The 23,353-nt window shown below is 38.2% G+C and overlaps 2 protein-coding genes across 12 annotated transcripts in view; one reads left to right on the forward strand and one right to left on the reverse strand.

The window, feature by feature from the left end:
* Positions 1 to 13,331, forward strand: part of LOC144195985 (3',5'-cyclic-AMP phosphodiesterase 4D-like) — a 118,865-nt gene extending 105,534 nt beyond the window's left edge. For 10 of the 11 annotated variants that reach the window (XM_077715936.1, XM_077715940.1, XM_077715937.1 and 7 more), the window contains 9 exons: positions 4,942 to 5,035; positions 5,284 to 5,459; positions 5,582 to 5,680; positions 5,755 to 5,919; positions 6,516 to 6,615; positions 7,685 to 7,839; positions 7,974 to 8,096; positions 8,169 to 8,351; positions 8,726 to 13,331. In XM_077715936.1, the coding sequence (XP_077572062.1) occupies positions 4,942 to 5,035; positions 5,284 to 5,459; positions 5,582 to 5,680; positions 5,755 to 5,919; positions 6,516 to 6,615; positions 7,685 to 7,839; positions 7,974 to 8,096; positions 8,169 to 8,351; positions 8,726 to 9,262 (1,632 nt within the window). In that variant the 3' untranslated portion in view covers positions 9,263 to 13,331. Of the gene's footprint in view, positions 1 to 2,884; positions 3,476 to 4,941; positions 5,036 to 5,283; positions 5,460 to 5,581; positions 5,681 to 5,754; positions 5,920 to 6,515; positions 6,616 to 7,684; positions 7,840 to 7,973; positions 8,097 to 8,168; positions 8,352 to 8,725 lie in introns of those variants that run through there. The other variant, XM_077715945.1, reaches the window with a different exon arrangement.
* Positions 13,332 to 15,209: 1,878 nt separating this feature from the next.
* Positions 15,210 to 22,954, reverse strand: LOC144195986 (ras-related protein Rab-3C-like). Its single transcript, XM_077715947.1, has 5 exons — positions 22,787 to 22,954; positions 21,280 to 21,504; positions 18,997 to 19,115; positions 17,033 to 17,157; positions 15,210 to 16,407 (listed from the first exon to the last, which is right to left on the reverse strand). The coding sequence occupies exons 2-5, from the start codon at positions 21,502 to 21,504 to the stop codon at positions 16,217 to 16,219; spliced, it is 660 nt and encodes a 219-aa protein (XP_077572073.1). The 5' UTR covers positions 22,787 to 22,954; the 3' UTR covers positions 15,210 to 16,216.
* Between the last annotated feature and the right edge of the window lie 399 nt (positions 22,955 to 23,353).

Here is a 23,353-nt window from a genome sequence, read left to right on the forward strand (position 1 = left end):
AACAAGTGAAGAGGCTTCCAATTTCCACAGTCGAATCTGAGATACTATGTGGAACCAGGATTGGAATGACTCAAATACAACCTAATTTGAAAATACTAATATTATTTTTGACAAAAGTTAATATTTCTAATTGCAGTCGACTTTGGTGAAGAGTAGTAGCCTGAATGTCTTTAGTAAATATTTGAATGCTTTAAGTGTAATGGTGCAATAGAGGTTGGAATAGTTGTTGGGTCGCACATCTGTTTTAAAGTTCTGTGGTCTAGGTTCAAATCTTTCATGTGTGGAGTTTGCATGGGTTCTGTGGTTTTCTCCTCCATTCCAAAAACATGCCCAATGGTTTAATCTTCTGTAGGACGATGTGTGTCTTAGGCTTCAGCTGAAAGCCCCACATGCCTACTCCCCATAATGAGCCACAGTTGATGTGATGTCATACCTAGGGATACTATGATGCTACTGGAGAGCTGTTTTTTTAAATACTTGGTATAAAAGCTAACCTTTAAAATTGACCTCTGATTATACATGTAGCTCATAACTGACTTGAAAAAAAATACCTAAATACCTTAATACATTTATTTTAACTTAAGTAATTAAAAAGGAGGGGCATTTGTACATTTGTGGCAAAGAATCACAATATAATTTCCATTAACTGCCTTGGTAAAACTTGCAGAAGATTTTTACCAAAACTTGCTTTTGCTTGTTGAAAATACTTATCATCACATGATACTTTCATAAAACCAATTTCTATCAAAATGGAGTTCACGCTAAATTTTGCAGACAATTGTGAACTTTACAATAAAAATTTTAAAAAATACAGCTAAAATCATATATTTATTGCCTTTTGTGCAGAATGGCTGTTTTTCATAAGCCGCCACTAGCAGCACCTTTGAGAGCCTCATGGCCAATTAAAGTGTGTATACTATATTCTACGTCTACAGTTATATACAGACAGCGTGTCATCTACAGCTATGTCACTAATCAGAAACTGCTCATCTATTAGCATTTCAGCCTGTAGATTCTATCGTGCCTGTAAAATTATCATCGTGCAGCCAAGAAGCATGCTAAGTCACACCTGGGGTGTGTAAATGTGCATGTGTGGGCCTGTGTTTGTCTTTGTGCATGCGTATGCACACTGAATGCTAAGCTACTGCGGTGATGTCACCTTGTGCTTCACCACGCAAGGGGGTAGTGGGTAGGTTACGGAAATGGTTGAAACAAAAGCGTAAAAATTGCTCACATCAACTAACATGAGATCCACGCCTTCAAAACATAGAAATGTCTTGTTTGTTTTTTTTCTTGTCCCACCTTCATCACCACCTTGCCTCCGTGGCTTTACTATATCTGGTTGCTATAGCAACAGCTCAGACATTCGAGCATCCTTGCCATCACAATGTAGCAGATGCATTCTCTTACAGACAAAGCTATTCCTAGTTTGTTGAGTACATAAAACCTGACCCCATCTAAGCAATTGAGGTCATTTCTGTGAACATTTACACATACGCTAATATAGGGAATCAGTCCCACTTCAAATAATATCCTCACGGGGGCGCTGGAGCCTATTCTGGCCAACTACTGGCAGTGGGCAGGACACAACCTGAATTGGTTACCAGCCAATCACAGGACCCAAGGAGACAAACAAGTATTCACCTTCACACTAACACTTAATTGCAATTTAGAGTTTTCAACCAGCCTATCAGGCATGTGGGAGAAAATCGCAGTAACCGGAGAAATCCCACATAGACACGGGGAAAATGTAAAAACTCCACACATGAAGGTCGCAACCTACTCGGGACTGAACTATTGATCTCATAACTGTGAAGTGAAAGTGATAACCACTTTCTCACTGGGCCGCCCAATCATCCAATTAAGTTCACAATATAATATTAGTAATGACAAAGTTCATTTCTGGCAACATAGTTTAACATCATTTAATAAGAGTGTAAATACTGGAATTTGGTATTCTCGTGTGGTGAATATAGTCCTTAAAGGGACGTGTTCTACTAGGTGATGTCAGAATCAAGCTTGTGTGTGTTTAGTCTTTGTGTGTTTATCTGGGTTAAAGGAAGAAAGAATCCTTGTTTGTGGGAGGTCTTCACACGTGCTATCGAAAATGCATGCTTGAGCCTGTCCACAGAATTGAAGTGGCTATATAAAGTACCTTATTTTTGTCCAGTGTCTCCTATGTGCCGGTGTCGCTTCCAAAGGAGCTGATATTTTTGACCAAAGAACAAATTACTCTTGGGGCCTGGCTCTGTCTGGTGTGACACTTGACAATTTATACCCAATACACTGCCTTCACACCTCCTGTACCAACTTTTCATACTTAACGGTTGTGCATAATACTGTAGAATAGGGCGAGTTGTGCATATGCATGTGTGTGTCAGTTGGCTCCTGGCGTCATCTGCTTCGGTGTTTCTGCAAATGACACTGCTTGTGATGTGAAAGGATGCTCCTTTGTTAAATACCGCCTGTTTTGAATTCCTCTTTTTTTTTTTAAACCCTGAGGCAATACTTCATCAGCAAGGGCTAAATTAGTGTCATTTGTATGCACAAATTATATCTTGCAAGTCTCTAAGTTTGACTAACTCAATGTGAGATGGTACAGATTATTTCTATTGAACACCTCTAACTATAGTTGTCTTTAAACATATTCACTGCAATTTCCCCTACATAAATATTTGATATTTACAGAAATCTGCCACGGTGAATTATTTATTTTTTTCTGTAATATTTCACTTCTACTTAAGTAGTATTTGAATCATCGCCTCCTTTTCCCAGTCTTTGTCTGTATACTGGCACGCTGACATTATCCCAGTGACTCAGGGCTACATGTGTGAGCTCATCTTTGATTAATATTAGATCACTTTAGTCACTACTGAACAGGGTAGCTCATTCGGTCACAAAAACATATTAATATATAAAGAATGCCCCAGCATGGCTGTATATTTTCCACAATTTAGAGCCAATCGCACTGTGGGTGATCTCAAATCCGCTCCTGTCCAGCCAATCAGAAGCATGGATTACCTCATGCCTCGCATGCCCATTGGCTGCTGTCACGTCAGGAGCAGCCTGCATGCTTCGCAGGGGGAGATTCGTGTCACTTACACCCAGCCGAGCAGGAAGGAACAAAGACAGCCGGGCGGTGATAGAAATATTCCGAGGCGTCCCCCCTCTCTAACCAGTGGAGACTCATCCTTTTGTTGGTCCAATATTCGCATCCCTTCTTTTCCCCGAGGATGTGCAGTTGTCCCCTTATGCGCCCATCTGATGTTTGGGCGAGCCACATTCCACCTGATCTCACTCAACGGATGCTATCAAGATAGATGATGTCAAGTGCTATGAAGATGCTCTCTGAACTTTAGATCTAACCTCTGCAACTTGACAAATTACCCTTCCTCATTTGTGGATATTGCTTGGTAATTTTTCCAAAATGCCCGATGCAAATTACCTGTTCTCTGTGTCCTGGGGATACATTAAGGTAAGACGTCACATCAGTTGAAATAATACTATAATAGAGTTAAATAAAAGCAAAGTATATAATTTTTTTATTTAATCTATTGATTTGCAGTTAGTTTGCCACATTTAATTTTTACAATCAGTATAATATACGTGTCTTCATTAAATCTTATTGTAACATTTTTATATTATAATGTTCTCAGTGAAGCAACAAAAGATAAATATAAAGCTGTGTAAATTGTGTGTGTGTGTATATACACACACACACACATATATATATATATATATATATATGTATATATATATATATATATATATATATATATGTATATATATATATATATATATATATATATATATATATATATATATATATATATATATATATATATATATATATATATATAGCAGCTTTTAAGGTTTGAATGGGGAAAAAAACTAGTATTCATTCTTTCATTCATTCATTCAGTCAATGTATTTATTTGAATCACTCGTGACTATTTTAGCATTCAGTGTTTCCTTTATTAGTCATAAAAAAAAAACCTGTGGGTGTTATTGAATAGGAGGTCAGTACCATGCACAATAGGGCAGTAAGCACCCTAGCAGTGCCATAATGGTCTATTTAACATGATTAATATCAAATCCTCATCTTTTGTCAATATACATTCATAATGTCTTTAGTCTGAAAGAAGAGGCTTCAGGATGATTTTAAAAAAAAAAGCAGATGTTGTTATCCAATTTTATTTATTATTGTTAAGCACTTTATAAAACCCATGATTTCAAGCACCATCCATCCATCCATCAAATTACAGAGCGCTGCTGATAAGTGAACTCCCGCCACTCCAATTAGACCGAGTTACATAAATGATATAAAAAAAAAAAACCTCTGACGCAGGAAATGTACGACTAAACCTTGGTACAAAGGAAGTAAACCAATAGAAAACTATTTTTTATACACTGGTGTTGTCAGTTTTGAGATTTGTTGAATGGAGAATTTCAGGGAAAATTGCCTTTCTATTGTTTGTATACATACACATTAAGTATGAACATTATGCACATGTCAATATATAGCAAAATACACTTATTGCACATTGCTTTATAGGGTGTTAACTCCCTAGATTTAATTCACAAGTTTGCCCTTTTATTATTGTTATTGTTTCATTTAGTGGTATGTATTTGCAAAAATCAATCATAAACGGTTTCATCTTGACCAATTCGTGCATGTATTTTATGATTTTGGGAGAACTGAATTCTTGAACTTGGTTGAAACAGCTTGGAACAGGTCCTCTCTGCTGTTTACCAAGTAAAATATTGTTGGATGATTCATGTGTTTAAGAACAAGTCTGATTACCAGCTCAATAAATCCATGTCCCAGTACTTTTAGTTCATTCTTTTCAACATGTTTTGTTCAAATTCTAATGCTGTTGTATTACACACAATGTGTCCTGGTACGATCCAGTAATAAGGTATGGGTTATGTTGTTTGCAGTTCAAGAGGATGTTGAACAGGGAACTGACTCACCTGTCAGAGATGAGTCGCTCTGGGAATCAGGTGTCTGAGTTCATCTCCAGCACCTTTCTGGGTGAGCCATGTTTTCAACATTGTATATTTTATATTATATGTCAGGATTAAAACACCAGTGTTTGAAATGTGGAAATGTTAATCGAGCTTTTTTTTTTCTTCAACTCACCCAAGCGGTCGAATACTTGCAGAAAAATGACATTTTGGGACATTGATAAGCTGTCTTAAACTGACATTTCTGCTTCAAATTCTGTCTTAATTGTCTTAAAGCAATGTTGATTTATTTTTTATCTGGCCCTTCCTTTTCAGACAAGCAACATGAGGTGGAGATGCCATCTCCTCAGTCTCAAAAGGACAAAGAGAAGAAGAACAAGCCCATGTCTCAGATCAGTGGGGTAAAAAAGCTTCAGCATTCGTCCAGCCTCACTAACTCCAACATCCCCCGTTTTGGCGTAAAGACAGAGACGGAAGATGAGCTAGGCAAGGTATCTTGCCCGGCACCCTCCTTGATTTATTACAAGGCTGTCTGGAGCATTTTATTCGTTACCCAGTAGAGCTTGCTCCAAAAGTCAAATACTTACCATTTTCTCTCATGATTTACCATCAGGAGCTGGAACATGTGAACAAATGGGGCCTTAACGTGTTTAAGATCTCGGAATTCTCTGGGAATCGGCCACTGACGGTGATGATGTATACGATATTCCAGGTATCCCTTCTTACTACAACCAAAGAGTTTACTATGTTTGGTTTTCTAAATGATATCTGCTTTTTTTGTTTCAGGAGCGAGACTTATTAAAAACATTTAAAATTCCACTGGACACTTTTATCACCTACCTGATGACCTTAGAGGACCATTATCATGGTGACGTGGCCTACCATAATAACATCCACGCTGCTGATGTCACCCAGTCCACCCACGTGCTGCTATCCACACCAGCGCTTGAGGTTTTAACCACACGCACGCACACATTACATATAAATAAATACATTTGTACTCACAATGTCAAACTACTGTTTGACACCTTTCGCCTTATTGTTAGATGTGGACTTTTTGGTACTAAAAATAACCCAATTTTCCTATTAAAAATGAACATTTCAATTTTTCTTATTGCACATTTCAGACCTTTGTGAAAAGTAACATTGTCATAGTCACTTTTTTCTTAAAAATTGTGATTTTTCACCATAATTATGTCATTTTTCATTTTACATTGTGACTCATAAAAGTATCTTCTTTTTAAAAATACAACTTTACTTTCACCTTTTTGGCACTAGTTTCTCATAACATGTGAGTTTTTCCCAGAACACGTTTCCTGTGTTCTTATGAAGCAGTAAATTTTTTCCTTCGATGTTTTTGGTCTTGTAACACTTTGTACTCGAGGAGAGGCAAATAAGCACGTATGACAAAATACGCACCAGCAAGCACGGGACAATAAGTTCAATCAAACCAGAGCTTGCTCCAATCAATGCCTCGTGCTTGTGAGTATATTTTTAACCTTCGGATTTCTGACCGCCCCCTCCTCTTCCTCTTGTCTGGTTGCCAGGCGGTATTCACAGACCTGGAGATCCTGGCCGCCATCTTTGCCAGCGCCATACACGACGTGGACCACCCGGGAGTGTCGAATCAGTTCCTCATCAACACCAGTGAGTCTAAAAGTGGCACCGTCTTAACGGCTACGTCACACACAATGATCACAAAATAGGTCGTTATGTACACGTTGAATGATTTCACAGATTAACAAAGTGTTTTAATTTACGGTTGCACAAATTTTTCTTTGAACTGATTCGATGGAATTTTTGGTCATTGATCGCTATGCAATTTGCTTTTCAAAAAGACCTTGCAGAAAAGAACTAAGGTCCAATTTGGAGTCATTGTCTCCAAATGACATAAGAAGTGCTTCCCTCAATGCAACATATTTTCTGCTGACAAGTGAAATAGAATAGTTTTATTCACCCGTATAGTCGATGGCAATTGGATTGTTCCGGTTATAATCATTTCTCAACGGGTAGGTCGGGACCAAAAAGTGTGGGAGGGAATTGCTATGAGGGAGTTAAATGTTTTCACCGGCAAGCAATGTCCACGTGTCGAAGTACATTTTCACGTGTGTGTGTGGGTGATCACGTGTGATGACAGACGGCAAGGTGGTGGATGGAGTTCAAAGTGGCTCATCAATAGTGCTTTTCAGCTTCAACTGAACATTATTAGCCACTCACGCTAAAAGCTCTTCTGGGAAACTAAGCAGTCACTTAAAGCACCGCTCGCTTTAGAAGCTGACATGAATGAATTGGCACAGGCATTGCAAATGACTTAAAGCAACGGTACGTACATCCAACTGTTATAACTTACAGTGAATCAGGGAAATCAATCATTACTTATTCATCTTTGAAGCACCTATCTATTCCTCATTGCCAGTTTATTTAACATTAGTGTCCCGGCCACCAGGACCGGACATTTGGTCGCCGGTCTTTTGGTCCCTTTTGGTCACCGGTCAAATGTACTTAGATATTAAACAGTACTTATATATTAACCTCTCTCTCTCATGAATATAATTTTGAGAGCAGCATTTGACCGGCAACCAAAAGACCGGCGACCAAAAGGGACCAGAAGACCGGCGACCAAACATCCGAGCATCCCCGGCGACAACTCTTTTAGACTTAAATTGAAGTAAACTTTACTACATGACTGGTTCTCAAACATCCTTTTCCTCAACAGACTCTGAGTTGGCGCTGATGTACAATGATGCGTCGGTGTTGGAGAACCACCACCTGGCAGTGGGCTTCAAGCTCCTCCAGGAGGAAAACTGCGACATCTTCCAAAACCTCACAAAAAAACAACGACAATCAATGCGCAAGATGGTCATCGACATTGTGAGTGAAAAAAACACTTTGCTTGTGATTTCCCATTGGGAAAAATCTTCTGTTATTCTGTTCTCTTTTCTTTCAACTAAAACATGCTGTCTTGATATATCAAGACCTAACCCACTGCTTTGTTTGTGTCTTAGGTGCTGGCTACTGACATGTCCAAGCACATGAATTTACTGGCTGACCTAAAAACCATGGTGGAAACCAAAAAGGTGACCAGCTCCGGAGTCTTGCTGCTCGACAACTACTCGGACAGGATACAGGTCTGCTCTCAAATGAAAAAGATGGGCCATTTGAGGGCTTCAATGAAAACTATGGAATTGTCTTTTCTGCAGGTCCTGCAGAATATGGTGCACTGTGCCGACCTAAGCAACCCCACCAAGCCCCTGCAGCTGTATAAGCAGTGGACCGACCGTATCATGGAAGAGTTCTTCAGCCAAGGCGATCGCGAGAGGGACCGGGGCATGGAAATCAGCCCCATGTGCGACAAACACAACGCCTCCGTGGAAAAGAGCCAGGTAAGGCCTGATTTCGGTGGAGTATCAATCTCAGTTGAAGCTGTGTAACCTGTCCATTTTCAGTTCCTTTTTTATTTAACTTCATAACATTGTATATTAGCGTTTAATCTTAAATAGGTGCATTGTTTGTCTTTAAACATTTATTCAGGATATGTCTTTTAATTCAGATTTGTTGCATAGTACATCTAGTATATCAAGTAAAAAAAATGAATCAAGCGCATTCATAGTGTAGAAACTTCATAATGAATGTATATTTTGGTTTTGATAAACACTTGGGCTTAATACACTAATGGGCATTATGGTGGTATATTTAGTTTACAATGTCTAAAAAACACTTAAGTGGTTTATATTAAATTGTAAACCCTCATGTGCAGGTGGGTTTCATCGACTACATCGTGCACCCTCTGTGGGAGACGTGGGCCGACCTGGTGCATCCGGATGCTCAGGACATTTTGGACACGCTGGAAGACAACCGGGAATGGTACCAGAGCACCATCCCACAGAGCCCCTCACCCACTCTAGATGAGCCCGAGGATGGCGGCCGGCACCCGGCCGGTGACAAATTCCAGTTTGAGCTAACATTGGAGGAGGACGGGGAGTCGGACACGGAGAAGGATAGCGGCAGCCAGCCCGAAGAGGAGGAGGAGGAGGAAGAAGACGAAGAAGAGGAGGATGAGGAAGAAAACAGCTGTACGGACTCCAAAACCCTTTGCACGCAGGACTCTGAATGCACTGAGATACCCTTGGATGAGCAGGTGGCTGAGGAGGCAGAAGTAGCAGAAGAAGATGAGGAGGAGGACACTTCCTGCTCGCCAACGTGTGTCACGGAGGAAGAGGTGATAGAGGAGAAGGAAGAGCAGCAGGAGGACAAAGAGGAGGAGGAGAAAGAAGCGAAAACCCCTGACACATAACATTTTAGGACGTGAGGAACTATTCTTCTTAGCAATGATTATTTATAGATTTTTTTTTATTATTTGGAGGTGGAGCGTGCTTGTGTGGGGCTTTATTTTCTTACTTGCCCTCCTCAAACACGTCTCTTCAAAGCTCTTCTTGACTGTATCACACAGGCAAAAACATGCGGCTCCAAAACTAAGTGCGTAATCGCACTAGGCCATTCAAACCGTGCTTGAGATCACTTGACATCTTGAATCCAGAACATTTATTGCTGAACCGTGCAAAAGTTCAATTACATTTCAAACCAAAGGGGAGACACCAATGTGCAGCACTGATGCTGTCGCTCAATGGGCCAGATGATAAATACCACTTTGTAAAATAAAGGTAAAAAAACACACACACATACACATGCAATATTCTGGCCATGATATTTTCAGATTTGCAGATTTAGAACTGAACAAAAACGGAAATAACCCTTAAAAATATATGTGCAATTTCATATTATTACAGATGGTCCATTAGACATTTAATCATGTTAGATAGCAATTTAATGGAAATCAATAGAATTCACAGAGTGTCATGTACATAAAGAAAAAGAACTGAAAAACCTGATTAAAAATAGGCAGTGTTAATTCCAGCACGGTTTCGAATGGCCTTCAAGTGCCAAAGGCCAACAACAGGCACAGCAAGCACACGCCCTCTTTTGAGCCCGATCACGACAACCAAACGTCTGCTTCAAATGTGCCCAAACAACAACAACAACAACACTCGCTCACTATTTATTTTGTTTTACTCAGGAAAACTTTGTATTCCTGTTCAAACTGAGGTGACTTGGTTTCCCTTTCTCTTCTTTTCCTGTGTCTGAGAGGGTGTGTATGTATGTGCGATGGCCTTTAGAAACACATTTCAGATGTGGAAGTCTTCCTTGCAAAGCGGAGCGATGCTGTCTTTTTGTCTTGTCGGCTTCAGATATTTTCTACTGAGCGAGTGTGAATCATGAGGTGTTTTTTGTTTCTTTTTTTTTTATTATTGTGTGGGTGGGACTCTTCTGAGGCATTTGCACTTGCTCCGATAGCATTTATACTCCTTACTATACTCCCACTCGGCTAACGTGCTAGGTTTTTTTTTTATTTCACTTTTATTTTCACCATAGAGGAAGTGAACTTGGACAAAAAAAAACTTAAGTTGATGTGGGATAAAGCCTTTAACTTTATTGTTGCCTACAGTTCTTTTTGAACACCTCCTCAAACAATGCAATGCTTTGTAGTCCATACAACAACAACAAAAAAGCACTTTTTCCCCTGCTTTTAAATAATTAGGGTTTAACATGACTAGTAACCATTTTTATCTTTTATTAGATTCAAGTTTGTTCATTTAATATTTTGTCATTTTATCTGTTCCAATTTTTAATCCACTGCGTTCAATACAGTGGCGTCTCCGTTTCTGGACAAGACAATCAGTTGTGTCTGCTACACTGACACTTTCACATACCTTTTTTCTCATTTTTATCTTTTTTTTCACTTTTTTTAATTCTCTTATTTAAGTTTAATAATTTCCTCTTTCACGTGTTTCATTTTGCCTTCATTCAATTTATTTTATTTATTATTTTGGACTTTTTTGGATAAAAAATATTTTGTGGGACATTTAGTTTTGTTATTTTATTTTTATTTTCACTTGCATAAAGTCTTAATGCCCTTCTATTTTTTATATGATTTAATTATTTGCATCTGTATTTACTTTTCCTACAAAATGCCAACGTGTCTCAAGCACTCACTGTTTTATTTATTTACCCCTTTTTTCCTCATTTACATCTATTCTTAGCAGATATTTTTTCTATTTAATCATAATAAGGTGGTACAGTTAGAGTCACTGTAGCATAGACAGACTTTCCAGTTCAAACATCCAAATATTATCCCCTAACTTCTTCTCCTGTGTACCTAAAATATAAACTACAGTTACCAAAAAAAGGATAAACACACTTGAAGACTGCACACTGATTTTCTTTCATTAGATTTTTTTCACTCGTTGTTTATTCTTTCATTTTAGTGCCAAATTTTCTTCTTTTCCTCACTGCCCTTTTATTCTCAAGCCCACTCGACCCCCTTAAATGGAATACGATTTGATTTGTTTTTTTTTTAATCGCTGTTTACAAACATGATATTTATTGTTGTGTATATACGATATAGTAGTTAATATTATTAATGTTGTTACTATCAAAACGCCGTTTGTTGTAAATGGTCGACTCTTAATCATCCCTTTTGGTGATGGTGTGGCTGTAATCACGTACCTCTTGTTGAGAGAATGTGTTTGAGAGAAAACAAAAATAAGATTTTTAAAAATAGTTGCTCGGGTAGAGGAGGTATTCGAGGCGCGTATGAGCCAAATTGTTTTATAAAAAGCAACTGTTCCTTGGCCCATGGGCTGTGCCTTAAATTCAACACTTTCACGCTTGTTTTCTTTCTTCTCCCTATGCTGCTGCTTTAGGGATTTACGGTGGCCTGCCAGAACGGAAAACAAATGTTCATGTCGTGATAAAAGTTGGAACACGCACATCACGATTACTATGTCAGTAGAAAAATAAGCCCATAGAGTTACAGCCTTCAAAAAAGCATCTACAATATAGGATCAACGTTTCCTTGTTCGTGGGTGTCCAAACTTAGGCCCATGAACCCACTTTTTCTTTATTGGGTAGCAACAAAAGCCTGTATGGACTTCTCAACTGTTTTGTTTTCAGTAGTGAAAGTATATATATTATTTTTGAATATTCTTTGTACCTTTTGAATGATTTGGTTTCTGGTAGGTTTTATTTCATTCATTCATATTGACAGTGAGAGACATCAAATCCATGTCAATGCAGCTATTGAGTCATCACGTCTAATTGCTATTGATGACCACAGATGTTAATAATAAAATTGGATTATTAGGCTGGCAGCAACCAAACTAAATTGAGTTCAGTTGAGTTAAGTCCAGTTTGCTTAAAAATTTGAGTTTTGGGGCGTAAACTTGACTGTAGGTTTTCCCCCAAAACATGGAAATTTAAGTGTAATTATAGGTTGATTTACAAAAAAATGTTTCACAATGTACAAGGTTTATATTATTATATTTAAGTATTTGCTGCTTCAATGCCATCCATACACTGTATTAGTGTAGCCTACCAAATGTTTCAATATCACACTTTTCATACCAACAAATTAATGTCACTTAACTCTTTTCAAAACAGTTTGGGAAGTGTCATCAAAACAAAACCATGTGGAAAATTATCACTTCAACCAATACAGAGAATTTATTTACAAGCAACGACAACAGTCACTATTATCAAGCTCTCTTTTTTAAAAAAACAAAATCACTAAAATCATCGCACCTAAACGATAACACATCTTTTTTTTAGCAATCAACCAATTAGGCCTTTTACTTCATGAACATTTGTTGTGATTTTTGGTAATTGTTGGCCACCGTAACAATTGCCTCACCTTTCTATAAATTGCCTTTTTGTTTCTCTTTTAAAGCCAAACTTTTCTTCAAGGAAAGCACACAGGCTTAGCGACGCGCACGCATACACACATAGACGCACAAACGTGCATGTTCAGCCGCTGCTGCATTAAATTTGGCTGAATAACCGACAATGTATGTGCGTGAGTCGCTAAGGGACACCTTCCTCGCTTACCTTCCTGGCAATAGAACCTAACACACCGACCAACAGAGACTCTTCGTTTGACACATATACTGTAGACGCTCAACAGCCCTGGCCCAATGGAAACAGTCTGTTCCTCCTTTTTTTTGTGTTTTATTTTTTTAAAAGTATGAACGGAAAAACACAAACTGTAACTTTAAAAAAAAAAAATAAGTGATGGGAAAAGGTCTTCTGGACAATTATTTTTTGGGGGTCATGTCTTTAGAATGCCAACTTGTCTGGACGTTTCACAGGACAATTCCAAATGTTATTTTATTGGAATCCTTGTTGTTTGCAGTCTATTGGATAGCACTGTAGAGCATATGACTTTGTGTATAAAAAAAAACAAAATTGAACTACAAAAAACGTTTTTATATGCAATGGATTAAATAAAAGCATGGGTTGATTCTGCCTTATCTTGGTATTCTATGATCATTAGTCTTATTATTATTATTGCATTATAGTTAATTGACACTATTTTTAAAATCTAAAAAAAATGTCTCTTTGCTTCTATTTGCTTGTTTTGTTAAAAAAATATGTATTTTTTTTTAAGTCTCACATTTTAACTACTACTTTCAAATAAATATATATAATTTGGGGCATCACATAACTGACAATAAAATGTTCTCATAGATATGCTTAACATGGAACTAACTCTTCATCTTTTATGTGAGATACAAAATGTCCCACAACAGCAGAGGACTTCATGTGACGACTACTGCAACCTTCACATCGGTAAGCAGACTGACTACAAATTAGAAATGCTAAATTGAGGAACTTGGTAAACATGTCAATGTCCAGCATCTTTATATTTTTTAGGTGTACTACCAAATACCATTCCTTTATTTATATATTAATAATAATTCCGTTAAAATCGAGTTACAGAACATGTATTTTTCATTCATTGATGTTATATTTTTGTGTTATTTTCTAGGTACAAGATTTTCGTATTGTCATTTTAAACAACAAAATGCCTTTCCAGATACAACCCAACTGAGGCAGTTGTAACATCATCTACTGCATTGGATGGAGACAGTGCAGACCATTCCGGCACCTTAGAAACAATGTCAAATGAAGACGGTGGAAAGGAGGCTGCAAAACAAAAGGCCTTCCCCTCATCTTTGAAGGAAGAGGAATGACAGATTTGGGGGAGAAAAAAAAGACCTACATTGGAAGCAGTACTAGGCACCACAAGTAAGAACGCTGACACCTTATAAGGTAAGGACATGGTTGGACGAGGGTGTCTGTCACGAGGACGTGGGTAGTCGCAGCAACTGTTGTGCGAGACACTTAACTAGGCCTATCATAGTCACCAATCAAAAATTAACTTACTCTATTGTAATATTGGGTTCAACAAAGGGATGCAATAATTAGGGATTGTCCTCACTGTCATAAGCAAGTTCCCAAGGAACCTTGAGACAGAAGGTGCTTGTAGAGGCTCACCACTGAGTGGCAGTGGAGATTCAACAAGTACATTGGAGGCCCAGTCATTACCATGGTGCAAATAAACACAGTATCCATGCTAACCGTTAAATTAGTTTTATTTCCTATCCTTTCGAACACAACCTCCTTGCATAGCCTGTCGGTTGTGCAAATTACCCTGGTCTAAAATGGACACAATCACATCTTAATTCATGGTTATGCTAAGATGGTCAAACACACTTGTCTCAAATACACTCACACACTTGCACACAGTCTTACGAATCCATTTGACAACAATGTAGTTTGACACGACTGATGTAGGGATGCCATCTCTTTCTTTCCCTTACAAAAAAGGTTTACATAAACAATATCACACACACACATACATATACAGCAGTCATAGATAATGGAGAGACTATTTACAGGCATTTAAATTCATAAAATATTGCACTTATTGGCCCATTTGCACGTCACGGGGAGCACTACATGCGTTTTTAAAAATCTGTAGTATTATATATATATATATTTTTTTTAAATTAACTGGGACATAAATCTACTTACGAGGTCATGCATTTTCCCACTGTTATTTCGTCAACTACACAACAAAGCTCAAGGGATTGTAATTTTATTTTTTCCTTCTTTTTTTTGTCGTGATTAACTTTTCTTGTCTTTTGGCACACATAGTATGTTATAGATTGCAGAGGTTCTAACAGAACTGGAAAGGCTTTTAAGGATATTAAAATAAGCTACAATTGGATCCAGCAGACTTTTGCAATGCCTTCGGCACCCGTTAGTAGGAGCCCTGGCTCTATTAGCATGCTGGTTCCCGAAGGAAACTATGGCTGTCGTTACCCCCCCCCCCCCCCCCCCCCCATACATACACGCACACAACCCATCCACATTACAGTATACTACTCTTACTGTAATGTGTTACTGTTACAATTCAAAATAAATGCTCATCTTTTTTTTTTTAAGTAAGCACATGATTGCATTTTTTTATGGCATGTTATGTAAGCCCATGTAGAGGACGATGCGTGGAGCAAACACACAACTAAAACAGAACCGAGATTGATTTGGGAGATACTGAGAAAAAGGCCGCTTTTTAGTGTGGAAAATTCCCCCGAATGTTCATTAACCTACATATACAACCGCCTCAAAGTGTACCCTATTTGGATTATCACCACACGCTTAAATGTTAGGCTAAGCAATCAATCACTGCAACAAGAGAAGGTAGAATTTGGCCATTCAGAGGTGAAATGTTGCCTCCATAAGTGAAACTGCAATTGAAATGTGTATAGTTAGAATTGTACTCTTTTACTTTACACTATGTGCCATTCTTGGTAGTTTGGAAGAGAAAAAAACAGCTAATTTTTTGGTGGGGTATTCCATTTTTTCACTAAATCAAAGGAGTCGGGAGAAGTAACCTATACTAATGTCTGCCTAAACCAAGTTGATCATTTGGTAACACTGAGTGGCGCTTCACTTCTAATTAATCATTGAAACAGATGTTATAACTTGAATGATTTCGACCATAGTAGTATACAGCAATTTCTTCTTTCAGTATGTTGATGAAAAGATGAATTTATCTGGCAACCATTTTAGATTCTGCAAACATCCGCATAATATATCTCCTTTAAATTGAAGTTACACAACATAGTCATTAAGAGTTTAAGTTACTTTTTTGGATGCTTTATGATGAAGTGGACTACAAACATGAAGGTTATTGGTGTATCTAAGGGCACGTCCTCTAACTTCTTATTTGCTCATGGAAGAATGTGACAAAGGTTAGTATGGCAGGATTTTAGTAAGTCTACCACTAAACGGTCCAGGGGTGATGGGTTTGGGTATGGTGGGCATGAGCGCAGTACAGGAAGTAGAACTAACAGTTGCAGCTGGGCTGCTGGGGGGGCGGAGCACTGTCAGTCAGTTTGGCGCTGGGCGCTCCCGCGGTGGCGGCCGGGTCGCCGTCCAAGCTATCGGACATTTTGTCACAAATGAGATCGACGAGACGCTCAAAGGTCTGCTTGACATTGATGTTGTCCTTGGCGCTCGTCTCGAAGAACTCAAAGCCTTTGTCAAGGGTCAATCAAGAAAAATGCTACATTAACATATAACGTTGACTGTAACTTTGATTCTCAAACTTTTTAGACAAAGTACCATTTAAATTTGAAAGAAAGACTAAACTAGGGAGTGGCATTTCTAAAGTTATTAATAAACACAAAACTTTATAGGATTTTTTTTAAATCATGATAAATATCATTTTAAATAATCTTATCATTATCACAGAACTATCACAAAGTCCTTAAAATCAAAATATTACAAGAAAAAATATCTAAACATTCTTATATTGTCGCAAAAAAAGCAGCTAAGTCATAATACTAGATAATGATTAATTTAAAAATATAATTGGAACATCAAAAAAAGATAACACATAAACATCTACTCTAAATATAGTATTTCAATGCTTTAGTTTTATATTAGCATTAGAAATTGTTTCCACTTTTTTTTGCTTTCATACAGCCTTAGCATTACTTTAGCCTTGAACAGTATAATTTCCTGACACACATTTTCTGCAATCTGCTGTAAATGTTAAATACATGTAAGTATATATAGTTTATAGTAAACCGCAAACCTACAGCAATTTGTAGTTTAGTTGACAGTGTGAAGCCCAAGAAAGGTTTTTTGTCACACTTACCCAGCTGTTCCGCCAACAGCCTTCCGCTATCCACCGACACCACTCGTTCCTCATCCATATCACACTTATTAGCAGCCAACACCACTTGTGCATTATCCCATGAATATGTTTTTATCTGGGTAGACCTGTGCATAACAAAAAAAATGACATCGCAGTTGAACAACAAGTGCAAGCTGTTTTTTTAGGTCAGTTTGCTCTATGGCAAGAACAGTGAGATGGACAGTGGCCACCATTTGGACAGGTCACAGGTCAAACCTGCCTCATTGTTTGTTAGGCAGCTTGTTGTGTGAATCATTGCAGATTGGGTCATGAAAGTGGAGCAAATGCTTCTCATGTTTACCATTTTGAAATGGGTCTTTTTCATTTCAGGAGTTCTGCAAACATTTCTGTTTTCATCTCATTTTTGTATTAATAGGTGAAATGTAATGAAGGATGCTAGTTATGATTATAAGTAACTGATAAAATTCAGGGAATGAATGAATGTTGCCACCCTTTTCTTATGTAGTCAGCAAAATCAGCATTGTGTAAGGGGAAATGTTCTTTTTTTCGTGCCCTTTTTACATATGCACAGAAATAGCTTCTGACTGACATTTAGAAATGTTAAAACTGTTCAATATGATAGCAAATCTTTCAATCCTCTGCATTCTTCTTTTTTTCATGACCATGGTTCATAGATCTCTTCAAAATTCTTATTTGTAGATCTTTATTTTGCATCATTCTTACTTCTAAAACCTTGACAGTGTTTACCATTTACCTTACTGCCAAAAGTTGCAATTTTAAAATAATGTCAACCACTGAATAATTCCACTTAAATAAAGTTTAAAAAATAACTATTGGTAATCCTGGAAGGACACAGTTGAAAGAAAACCAATTGTCTCTTAATAGTGGTTTAATAAAAAAAATGGCTCTAGCATTATAATATCTATAGTTGACACTTAATAAAATGTGTGCTTGCTTTGTGCTCACTTATAAAGATTATTAATGTAATTTATTTTTTGTTGACTCAAGAAATATTAGAAATCCATTTGAACTTAAATTTTCTCCACATTCATACTGTGCTTTAATGGTTCCACTGAAGTTAATGAATGAAAAGTCCTGCAGCAGCAATGCATCAGTGTGTGTAGAAAACAGTGCCTGTGACTCTGAGAGACGCATTGAGAGAAAGAGCTTAAGAAGCAAATATATCCTTTAGTGCTGCAGTCCGCCTAAAAGTAGGACAGCGAATACACCGCAGCCTTGGGGAAAATAGGAGCACGAGAGAGGCAAAGAGGCTGTAAGAAGGCTAGACATGTGGCACATCTAAAGCCTATGAAGAGGGCTGTACAATATGACTCATATGTTTCAGAAGAAAAACTTAAGAGGTGCGGCGAAAAGAAAATATCCTCTCCGTGCATGTCATAGACAGGATATGAAAACGTCACACAGTTTAATTCAGGAGCAGCTGAGGAAAGAACGGTTGCCATGGCGATCCCTTTTTTTGGCTACATGTCGTAGAGTGCAGTGGAGATGGGGAGAGGCACAAAGTCAATATAGTGTATAGAGTGTGGACTGCGTTGCTATATGGATTTCAATGTGACTTAATACAGGTAACATAATACATAAAGGTTAAAATAAAATGCAGCTGTCTCTGTTTATTCTCCAAGAATTGCAGTTTCAGGTTACCATAATTCAAGAATTTGTTGTCCATAGGTGTGTATATGAGTCTGTTTGTGTACATATTATTTCTATATGAATCATAACATGAAAACATTGTTAATGTTTACAATGGAATGTCAGATAGAGATCATTTCCCAGAAACCTGCTTTCTAAAATCGATTGCGGCCAAATTTAGACTCTCACAAAAAAACTACTTTGCCTTGATCATGTAAATTATTCAAGACAATTTAAATATCCATTATGCACACATTCACATCAAGTCATGATAGATAACTGCTTAAAAATGAAAGACGAGATAAGTGACTTACCAGTCTTGTACAGCGCCAAAAGATTCCTCATTAGTGATGTCATACATGAGAATGAAGCCCATGGCACCACGGTAGTAGGCAGTAGTGATGGTTCTGTAACGCTCCTGGCCAGCTGTGTCCTACACACATACATACACATACTGTCACATGTATACACAACTGTCCAGTTGATTAAAAAAAGAGCCTGGGCTATACAAGATGCAATGTGTGCATCAAATCGCATTGACTGTATTATGTTCACCATGCAGACATCATTATGCTGAGTGCTTCACAATAAATCTGCAGTGACATAAAACAGTGACTCAATCGTAGCGTCTCCTCGAAATGCCCAGCCATGCAAACCGTGTAAACAGAACATTAAGAACATCAGAGCTTCGGAGTTCAGCTGATCAGATGTTTCATATACAGACTAAATGTACATTTGCAATCCATTACATTAGATGTGCATATGCAATATGAGTTATAAATTGGAGCATTTACCCGCAACTGTATTACCCATTTACTGTAGTAAATCATTCTGTGTGTGTGGTCGACACTGAAGGAGCTAAAAACGGCAGCCTCATTGAAAATGTATGCCAGCCACTGCAGCTCTAACACCTGAATGAAAATGCTAATGTTGATGCTTTGATGTGCTTGATTATATTCAAGGAGGAAGTGTTGGCAAGGGCTATTTGTTTACTCCTGATTATGTTTGCCGTGAGTTACATAATGACCACACAAGGCCTTCCCTTCGCGATGGGCAATTTGTTCCGCCCACAGAAAAATGTATTTTTCGGGGAGCGTCTGTCTGTGAATCATGATGGAGGACTTTTTTTTGGCTGCTCCACTTGGCGCTGATTTGCTGTCCATCCATGTGCTTATGGCTATGACCACAGTGTGCTGGCTGTAGCTAGAGGCCCAATCTGACCTTCACTCTGCAGAAATTGAGCTTGCTGTCTACACACACACACACGCTATGACCTTTTAACCAACACTAGCAATGACACAAAGCACATGTACTTAGGACATTTATATTAGACCATTTTGTTGTTAAGATTTGAGGAAGGTGTGTTTTTCTTGAGATTTATGGTAGAAAAAATGATTTCATCCCAAGGTAAGAGCATGACCAGATGTTTACATTTTTTAAATGTGTAAATAGCAACTAACTGTAAAAGTGGTGCTTGTCGCTCAAAGCAAATTACAGCAAATAATCTGAGGCCAAGTGGCGCATAGGTGGGCAGAGGCCATTACTTTTAAGAGAATTGCTGTATTGAGCAGTTGAGACTGAAATCCAATGTTTAGGATTTACTGTGTCTGCATACTGACTTGTCAATTATCGATGACATTAGTTAATTACTTGCCTTTTTTTGTTGCTATTTGCAAAACAGTCTGGTCTCTACCTATTACTTTATTACTTTTGTTCTAAATCATCAACTACCCTGGAAATCCAGAGTCACAATTATCGGGCAGAATCGAACAAGCTGGTTGCTTGGAAGCAATGAAGATGCTTAATAGCAGTTTAAAAATTCACAAATCCTGACAGGAAGGTCACTACGTTGTGGAGAGACACGTTAGAGATGTAAATGTCAGGGGATAGCCAATTGCTGCAGAATGGTCTAGCCATGACACCAGAGCACGATCTTGACAGTAACATTAACCTTTGGTGCTAATTTGCAATGACGGCAAAGAAAGAAGGTGATTGAGAAAGAACGAGACATGATACTTCTGTATCTACTAATTAAAAAGCTCCGAATATTTTTCACTTCTCCACAAAAATGAAGTGTCAGTGTGTGTTGTTCGCCTCCCGCTGTGCGCCAAGCTAACACTTACTGGTCTCTTCTCAGTAATTTTCCAACTTCCATCAGCCTCCCCACTTCCAATGAATGTCAAAGTACGAAGACAAACTGTAAGATCCCCTTTTTTTAATCAAAAACAGAGCCCTCCTAGACTTTTTACTGGATTTTATCTTCTAGTTTTATCTAATTTAGAGCCATAAAAAAACAGATGATCTAAAATCTAAGCATTTTGTTCTGTCATGATGCACAATTCATTTTAAACATTAGGTCCTGACCTTTAAATAAAATCTATTAATCAATTTATCAAAAGGACACAACACAAGATAAGATGACTTTAAATGAGATAAGATCAGATACAAGGCATGTGGTGAGGCTAGGATAAGGATTTTAGACAGCATGGTCACACTCTGGCCATCTGCACCTTCAACTGGTATTTTAGAGAGATATAGCTTTTGATTAGGTTAAAAAGAAAATCACCACAAGTGGCTATTGCCCAAACATTTCATACCCAAATTTGCAGCTTGATCCTCTTGTCATTTTTATACACCGTCTTCACTTTGAAGTCGATGCCTACGGTGCTGACAAAGGCCGAAGTGAAGGCATCATCGGCGTAGCGGAATAAGAAGGACGTCTTTCCCACGCTGCTGTTGCCGATGATCAACAGCTTGAACATGTAGTCGAAGTTTTGGTCACCGCCCTCCCCCTTCCCTTTCGCATCCTGAGTGGCAGCCATCTACATTGACAATGAAAAGAGGATGAATAAGTAGCTATTTAATGATGTCCTCAGCAACATCAGTATGGTCTTAATTATTATTCCTTAACCATCCATCAAGGAGTGGCTGGCTGGTGGTCAAATGGACAAACAAATTCATCATATTTTGTCAGCAGTTCAACCTTGGCAGATGTCTAAGTGTCTTTTGAGTTTATTATCACACTTTTCTTAGCCCGTCGCCCCCTGCTACCAGTTTCCAAGGTGGGACTTATGTTGTAATTTGACAGAATTATGTCATCAATGTAGAAAGAAAGAAATGAAAATGACATTGTAGCTCACTACATTTTGATGCTCCGTCTTAAACATTTCAGTTTATGTAGTAATCATAAAAGTTTGTCTTGACATTTTTAATTTAGTCCTGTATCATTATAACCCATTAAATAATAAAATAGGGTAAAATTGTCTGTAAATTATTTGGAGGAAGGTTTAACAAAACATCCACTTATTTCCTGAATAAAAAACTCAGAAAAGGCAGAAACAAATTCCCATTCTTTAGCGGAAAAAAGACAGAGTTTACTGATTTCTTAGTCAGTTTGAGGTTTCAATTGTGACAGAACACAACATTTTGTGTTTTCAGAGATCAGTCCGTGTTCAGTAAAATCCAAATGTCAATTTGCGTGAAAGCAATTTGGATTCTATTGTTTTTTCTTATTATTATTTATCTCTACATGGGGCTTTAATACTGCTTGGCAGAGTTTAACCGGCCGGCACAATGATCCAAAAACTCTACATAGTATAACCATAAATATCAGGTTTATGCTCTGCCCTTAACACATTGCCACCTTCAGAATGATTGATGTCAACACTAACTATAGCCTTACTGGGTACCATTCACCTGAGACAGAGAGAGACAGAGAGAAAGACATGAACACAATCAAGCGCACGCGCACAAGCACAGTCATCTTTGCTCCAAGGTGAATCGCGCATCACGTTCATTGCTATTAAACATTCTAAGTCTGAGTCTTTCCATCATTTTAGAACATTGAAAGATACACCAATCATTTAGCACTTCATCCCATCTTCGGAAAAACATACTCGCACGAGCTACCAAAGACGGATTCGTTATTTACACAATCATTGTGTTATATAAAATGGCACGATGTTGTAAGAATGGGGGGCATATGAGATGGGGAGGAGGTGATGGGGAGGGGCGCTAATGCTAGCAATCTGTCTACGAGGTCATTTTTATGACACATTGGGAACAATTTATATATGAAACTATAAGTCATGCAGAGAAACAAACCTGTTTCCTCGGCCCTTGGCTCGGACGTTTGCTCTGTGTTAATCCCCCTCCTTTTGTTTTATGAAATGTTTGTTTTTCGTCTTCTTTCTCTTCCCCCCTTTCGTGTCGCTCGTTGGCTCTGCTGAAGCAATTTCAGCACCAGGGAGCTGTTCCGACCGACCGCCTCCCCCTCCCTTCTCACTTTCCTCTCCCCCACTCCCTCCCTCCCTTCTCTCCTTTCCTCCCATCGAGTATGCTTCCTTCGTCATGATGGGAGTTGTAGTTTTCTGTCAACTAGCGTCAAGTAGCGTGTTTTAGGATGGCGACGCGACGAAAATAAATACTTAAAACAACAGTTAGTTTTATGGCTCACGTGTCATAAACAACGCCCCATTACTTGATAAGGTTGTTTTTACCTTCCCGTACAAGTCCATGTTGCGATCGATGAAAAAAAATAGGAAAAAAAAACCTAAAAGTTGCACCATAAAGAATATAAATTGTTCTGGTGGATACGACCGTTGAATATTATCATTATCAAGATGAAGGTTTTTGATAGGAGGATTTGTCGGTCGAGGTAGGTTATTTACT

The sequence above is a fragment of the Stigmatopora nigra genome, chromosome 4 (assembly GCF_051989575.1).
Source record: "Stigmatopora nigra isolate UIUO_SnigA chromosome 4, RoL_Snig_1.1, whole genome shotgun sequence".
In the NCBI taxonomy this organism is placed as follows: domain Eukaryota; kingdom Metazoa; phylum Chordata; class Actinopteri; order Syngnathiformes; family Syngnathidae; genus Stigmatopora; species Stigmatopora nigra.

Bases quoted from the DNA above. Each gene is read 5' to 3' on its own strand.
- LOC144195986 (XM_077715947.1), bottom strand. From the start codon at position 21,504: ATGGCTGCCACTCAGGATGCGAAAGGGAAGGGGGAGGGCGGTGACCAA. The intron at 19,116-21,279 runs GTATGAAATGTT...GTATGTGTGTAG, and splicing joins GGATCAAGCTGCAAATTTGG to GACACAGCTGGCCAGGAGCG. The intron at 16,408-17,032 runs GTAAGTGTGACA...CCCTTGACAAAG, and splicing joins GCTGTTGGCGGAACAGCTGG to GCTTTGAGTTCTTCGAGACG.